This window comes from Anthonomus grandis, chromosome 3 (genome assembly GCF_022605725.1).
Source record: "Anthonomus grandis grandis chromosome 3, icAntGran1.3, whole genome shotgun sequence".
NCBI classification, from domain to species: Eukaryota; Metazoa; Arthropoda; class Insecta; order Coleoptera; family Curculionidae; genus Anthonomus; species Anthonomus grandis.
Genome location: NC_065548.1, coordinates 14,688,817 through 14,696,206, shown reverse-complemented (window position 1 = coordinate 14,696,206; position 7,390 = coordinate 14,688,817). Strand labels below are relative to the sequence as shown.

At 35.5% G+C, this 7,390-nt stretch overlaps 1 protein-coding gene across 1 annotated transcript; it reads right to left on the bottom strand.

Annotated features, from left to right (window-relative positions):
• Positions 1-608: 608 nt before the first annotated feature.
• Positions 609-5,929, bottom strand: LOC126734262 (uncharacterized). Its single transcript, XM_050437804.1, has 3 exons — positions 5,542-5,929; positions 2,601-4,298; positions 609-2,536 (listed from the first exon to the last, which is right to left on the bottom strand). The coding sequence occupies exons 1-3, from the start codon at positions 5,927-5,929 to the stop codon at positions 609-611; spliced, it is 4,014 nt and encodes a 1,337-aa protein (XP_050293761.1).
• Positions 5,930-7,390: the final 1,461 nt, after the last annotated feature.

Here is a 7,390-nt window from a genome sequence, read left to right as displayed (position 1 = left end):
TTACTGGGATTGCGCTGGTTCAATGGAAGAATAAAAAGAGCGTTGAATTGCTTATAATCTAATAGTTTATATTACTGCACAGTGCACACAATACCGTAATTACTAACTAACTTATTTTACAGACTTAGCTTCGAGATTAAGCGAGAACGAGAAATTTACGAGTATTTAGTTGCTTTTATTAGGAGTATTTACTCTATTGCCGAGAGTTTTGGCTTTTAGCCGCGAAACGAGAGAATGAGAAAAAATGTGTCACTGGGACAAGGGACCGAGATTTTTTTATTACACCCGAAGAGCGAGTGGCGGGCAACTGCATCTTTTCCGTGCTTATGATCTATTTTTAGATTTTTCGGGGAGGGGCCGGTAGCGAGCGTGACAATTATTACAATAACAATACAAAGAAATCAACGAGAAAGAGGATTAAGAGATAAGCTTAATAATTTGAGAGAAATGGGTTGTGTTTCCACAACATTCTGCCCCCGAGTTGAAGCTGTTAGCTTCAAACAAAGCAAAAAGAGAAAAAAGAGAATTAAGAGATTTACTATAAAAAGTAACATTAACTCGAAGGACCAATAGAATAATGAGAGCAAGAATAAAAATTTAGGGATATATTATTTATCAGATTTAGTAAGAGAAACTTGAACGTTTTCTTCGGGTAGCGGACAGACCTTTGTGATAGGTCTGGTATAATATCCGTCAGTAGTTTTAAGTTTAACCACCCTGACTCTTCCATCTGCACCCTTCATAACCTCAGTCACTCTAGCTAGAGGCCATTTAAGAGGGGGAGTTTCATCCTCTTTGAGGAGGACCAAATCATTAACTTCGAGATTTTTGGATGACCGAAACCATTTTGGTCGATTTTGGAGACGATTTAGGTACTCCACAGTCCACCGTTTCCAAAAAATTTGTTGGATCTGTGAACATCTCTGCCAAAAAGAGAGTCTATTTTCGGGAATTTTCTTTAAGTCCTTTTCAGGATAGGCCGTTAGGGACGTACCTATTAAAAAATGACCAGGGGTCAATGAGGAGAAGTCAGAGGGATCGTTAGACATAGAGCAAAGCGGCCGAGAATTTAAAATAGCTTCTATCTGGCAAAGAATAGTACTAAACTCTTCAAACGTAAACTGAGAATTCTTCATAATTCGGTATAGGTGATACTTTGTGCTTTTAATTGCGGACTCCCAGATTCCTCCCCAGTGAGGAGATCGAGGGGGAATAAACCTCCATTCGGTTTCGTTTTGAGTTAGAAACGTCTTCAAAGCATCATATTGTTTGTCAATTCGGAAAAACTCGTACAGTTCTCTTAATTGATTTCTTGCGCCTGCAAAATTGGTTGCATTGTCACTGAACACAACTGTGGGATTGCCTCTTCGAGAAATAAATCGTTTAAATGTCATTAGAAAGGCTTCAGTAGATAAACTTGAGACAATCTCAAGATGAACGGCTTTTGTGGACATACACACGAATAGAGCAATGTAACCTTTAATAACATTGGCTTTTCGAAGCCTTGAGGATTTGAGGAAAAAAGGACCACCAAAATCTACACCAACTTTTTGAAATGGTCGTGAAATTGTTATTCTTTCTTTTGGGAGACTAGCCATAATTTGCTGATTTGTCTGGGCATTGAATCGAAAACAGACTGTGCAATTCCTAATTAAGCGTTTAATTTGGCGCAAGCCATTTAAGGGCCAGAATCTAAGTCTGAAATTTGAGAGTACGTTTTGCGGCCCAGCGTGACCTAAACGTTTATGTTCACGTAAAAGCATGAGAGAGACGACATAATCGTTTGCTGGAAGAAGGATTGGATGTTTTTGATCGTAAGAGACTTCAGCATAATCCAACCTACCACCAACTCTTAGAATGCCAAAAGAGTCCACAAAGGGTTTTAGGGAAATTAAGTTCTTGTTAGAGAGAGGCTTATTACTTTTAAGCTCACAGATTTCTTTAGAAAAATATTTTTTCTGAAGTATCTGAACTATTAGTTGAAGAACTGAACTAAGTTCTGTGACTGTCAGAGCGCCATCAGATCTACTTAATTTATTTTTGGAGTTATGAATAAAACGCAAAATGTATGCGATTACTCGTTGAAGCTTAGAAAAACTAGAAAACTTTAAAAACAAATCATGCCAGAATTCACTTTGTCGAGACGAAAAGGTTTCTACTACGTGTAAATTAACCTTTCGTTCTTCTGGAAGATTAGTTTCTTTGGAGGGAATGTCAAAGGCTTTTAAATTTAAATCCATCGAATTTAAGAACTTTGGCCCGTGAAACCAAAATCCAGATTTTAAAATGTCTTGAGAAAATAGTCCTCTAGATAACATATCTGCTGGATTCTCGGACGATTTAATGTATCGCCACACACAATCAGAAGTAAGATCCTGAACTAGGGATACTCGATGAGCTACAAACACAGTCCACCTACTAGGGTGACTTTTACACCAAGCGAGAGCTATTTGCGAGTCAGACCATAGATTTATAGAGGTAATTTTTGATTTAAGATTCTTCTCAAAACTCTTTACTATTCTCTGAGTAAGCTTAGCTAATAGAACGATGTGAAATACTCTTAATCGGAGCAACCTTTGATTTGGATGAAATCAAATTACATGTGACCGTGTTGTCTGAGTAAATAACGCGAAGGTATATGCATGCTCCATAAGCAGCTAAGCTGGCATCTGCAAAACCGTGGTATTCAACATTTTTGATAGTTTTATTGAGAAATAAATTCCGAGAAATTTTTAAACCTTGAAGAAGAGATATGTGTTTAATAAAATCATTCCATTTTGATATGATAGTTTCATCTGTGATAATTGTGTCCCAATGCAACTTTTTACACCAAAGAATTTGCATCAAAATTTTTCCTTGAACAATAACAGGATTTACTAACCCCAATGGATCAAAACATTGGGCAATAGTCGATAAAACCATTCTTTTTGTTAAGAGATCTGTCTGAGGGACTTGGGGCGTAGAGATACAAAGTACATCCTCAACTGGATTCCATTTCAAACCTAATACTTTATTAGGAGTGTCATCAAAGTTCATGTTGTACTCGTGAGTAACTTTTTCAGAGACCTGACTCAAAAATTTCTGTGAATTTGAGCACCATTTGTGCAAATTAAAACCAGATATTTTAAGCATTTCAGTGAGTTCATCATAAAGGGTCTGCAATTCACAGTACTTGTCACAACCGGCCAAAACGTCGTCCATGAAACATTGAGTCATAATTGCTTCAGAGGCTAAGGGAAACTTTTGTGAATTGATTTGAGCAATTTCATTTAACACGCGAGTGCAAACAAAAGGTGCAAAATTGGTTCCATAAGTTACCGTTGAGAGCTCTATGCAACTTAATGGATTTTTGGGGTTATCTCTCCATAAAATATTTTGTAGAAATCTGTGTTCAGGGTTTATTGACACCTGACGGTACATTTTTTCAATGTCAGTGGTTAAGACATATCTAAAGGTTCTGAAACGGCATAAGATGTCATACAGTTCAGGCTGAACTGTAAAACCTTTGAGTGTTACGTCATTCAAAGAATATCCTGTTGAACTCTTAGAGGAAGCGTCAAAGACGACTCGAAGCTTCGTGGTCGCGCTAGACTCACGAATGACACATAAATGAGGAATAAAATATTTGTTTTCAGATTTTGGAGTAATGAGAGTGAGAGGGATGTATTGCGCATGTCCAAGAGAGACATATTCATCTATAAATTGCTTATAACGAGAAAACAAAGAAGGGTCCTTTTGAAACCGCTTTTCAAGAAGGAAAAATCGTTTTTCGGCAATAGTGTATGAGTCACCCAACTTAAGATGCTCAACTGGCGACTTGAGGGGAATATCAACTTGATAGGAGCCACTTTTTAGTACTTGGGTCTTTAAAACAAATATTTCTTCTGCTTGTTCATCTTCAGGTGCAAGGGGAATATCTTCAAAAATTTTTTCAGTATTCCAAAATTTACACAGACTGTTGTCTAAATCTAAGTTTGAAGGAGAATGGATTTCTTGAGAAAAGTTACAACGTGAGAGTTGTAACTCTGAACGTAAATGAAGCGCTGAACAGTGTAGTGGTACATTACCGGCTACTATCCAACCTAAGTGCGTGTTCAGTAGAGTAGGATAATTAGTACCTAACTCAAAAATACCCCTGGACAAGAGAGAATAATAAACGTCAGCACCAACCAGTATGTCTATATCAGATGGAGTGAAAAATCCAGGGTCTGCGAGTTTTTCAAAAATATCACTAGGTATTTTTAACTTATCAACCTGGATCGAAACTTGGGGAAGTTGATGGGTTATTTTATCTAATACTGCACAAGATACCTTAAAATATTTATCTTGACTTACATTAGAGTAAAGAACAATATCTATCATTTTGCTTGATATAGTACTGTTTTGCGATATTCCAGATATGTGTAATGTTTGATTATAGGGTTTGAATCCAAGTTGGTTTACTAAACGAGAGGTGATAAATGAATTCTGAGATCCATTGTCCAGTAATATTTTGGCCTGGATAGGCACATTATATTTATTGTACAAAGTCACTTGCGCGGTGGCTAGGAGAATTTGTGTATTCTTTGTGGAAAGGGCAGAGAAACTTGAGCTACAGGGTACCTGATTATCAAAAGAGGGTTGAACTGTTTGTTCATTGAGAGGTCTTTCATTTTGCATACGAGATACATTGTTTCGAGAATTATTATGATGTTGGAGTCGGGGTGGATAATTATTATTGGTTTGACTATTCTGTCGAGGTGAGTATTGATTGTGTAAAATTGTGTGATGTTTTTTATTACACTCAGCACATTTGTGGGTAGAACTGCAATCATTTATTGAATGTTTTGTTCCGAGGCAGTTTGGACAAAGTTTTTTCAAGTCAACAAATTTTATTTTTTCAGAATGGGGTAAGTGTATAAACTTTTGGCAAGAATAAATTCGATGACCATTGTTATTGCAAAAGGGGCATAAGAAAGTATTTATCTGAGAATGTTGTTGCTTATTCACAAAAAGAGAAACCTTATCCTGCCTTCTATTGCTATGACTTTCAGAGCTTGATAAATTTTCCAAAATGACACACCTTTTATCCAAAAATTCAAAAAAATTCATCAAGGTTCGGCAACATTGCAATGTCTCGCTCTTGCTCGAACAGTCTACGTGTACCATAATCTATTTTCTTTTGAAGTATATAAATTAACAAACATTCATATGCCTGGGATTCTGTTAGCTTTAAATTTTTTAATGACTCTAAATTTGTTTTACAGTTCATTAAAAATTCTCTAAGATTTTTTGAGTTACATTTAAAAAGGCTAGGAGCATCTAAGAGAGAACTAAAGTGAGCATTAACAATACAATTTAAATTCTCATACCTGCTTTTTAAAATGTCAATAGCGGTAGTAAAATTTTCATTAGTTACTTGCAATGAGTCTACTAACTTTAAAGCTTCCCCTCTTAAGAAAGATTTTAAATAGAAAAAGCGCTGTACATTAGATAAATTAACATTTCGAATAATTAAAGAGTCAAACAGTTCATAGAAAGAGTGCCACTGGGCAGCGTTACCATTAAAGGGCGCTATGGTAATATCGGGTAATTTTACACCTGCAATTCTATGTGAGGTATCCTGGGGTAAGTTTACGTTTTGTAGAGTTGAAACAGACAATTTTTTAATACAATTTTCATATTGAGCAAGAGTATCATAGAATTTATTTTCAGTTTCTAGCCTATTTTCCTTATCAGCATCTTCCTCGGTAGAAGAAGCCTGAGGAAAACCCTCAATTTGGTCTTGAGCCACATTATATCTATCAAAATGTTTTTTTAAACCTTCTTGACGAATTTGAACTTGACTAATATCAGTGATTGTATCTTGATTAATACTTAACCAATTTATGGCTCTCGTTAGACCAGATTTGCTGTTTTTGCGCTCAGTTTTTAACTTTTCAAGAGACATTTTGTGTTAAGATATAACAAACTTACTAAAATTATGTACATAGACCTATAACCGAGAGCTAGACCTATAATTATAAGAGAGGGAATACCCCCAGGAAACTACACAATTTTAGTCTAAATTTCTATATGCTAAATGTATACTATATAATATCCACTAAAGCTAAATATGTACATGCATTTATGTATGAGTTACGTCAAAAAATAAAAATATTACTTTTTTAACAAATTTGTTAATACGGTCCTGGTAGAGAGCCAGGCCAAAATTGAGATCACTTTAATTTACTTAACAGTCAACGAGAATAAAATAAAACGAGCACAAACACTTTAGTCACTACCAAAAGTATTTTATTTATTGTTTTTGTTTAAATAGATATTAGTGAAAAACACTCACCAGTTCAGAAAGTTTGTATATACTTATCTGTCTTCTACAAACAACAGGAGCTAGAGTCATACCCATAAGTTAAATGGAATGTCGAAGGGCAGCAACCATAACATAACCAGGGCTTCATACATACAGCAGTAATTATTGTACTTCATACTCATTTGCCTAGAACAGCGGCGAGTCAAAACGTTGCTTCTCGGGAACAACACAAGACAGATTTAGAAATTATAAGCAATTGCAACAATTTTCTTCCATATTATCCGGTCGAAGGATCAAATGTTTGAGAGTAAACATTACTGGGATTGCGCTGGTTCAATGGAAGAATAAAAAGAGCGTTGAATTGCTTATAATCTAATAGTTTATATTACTGCACAGTGCACACAATACCGTAATTACTAACTAACTTATTTTACAGACTTAGCTTCGAGATTAAGCGAGAACGAGAAATTTACGAGTATTTAGTTGCTTTTATTAGGAGTATTTACTCTATTGCCGAGAGTTTTGGCTTTTAGCCGCGAAACGAGAGAATGAGAAAAAATGTGTCACTGGGACAAGGGACCGAGATTTTTTTATTACACCCGAAGAGCGAGTGGCGGGCAACTGCATCTTTTCCGTGCTTATGATCTATTTTTAGATTTTTCGGGGAGGGGCCGGTAGCGAGCGTGACAATTATTACAATAACAATACAAAGAAATCAACGAGAAAGAGGATTAAGAGATAAGCTTAATAATTTGAGAGAAATGGGTTGTGTTTCCACAACACAGGATAAATCAACAGTATTAGTATTGCTAGATTTTATTAGAGCATTTGACCTCTTGGATCATTCAATTTTATTAACCAAACTTAATTAATTTAGACTAAGCTCTCTAATAATTGAATTTTGAATCAACGAGTAAGATAATCAGATTATACAAAACTACATCAAGGAGTTTGATAAGGGGAGCATTCAAGGACTTTTACTTTCTTTAGACTTCCATAAATACCTTCGAACTTGTCATTCACATTATTATGCCGATGACACATAAATTTATCATTTGTTTAGATGTGGTCGTCTACCAGGATCTATAAAAAATATCATTC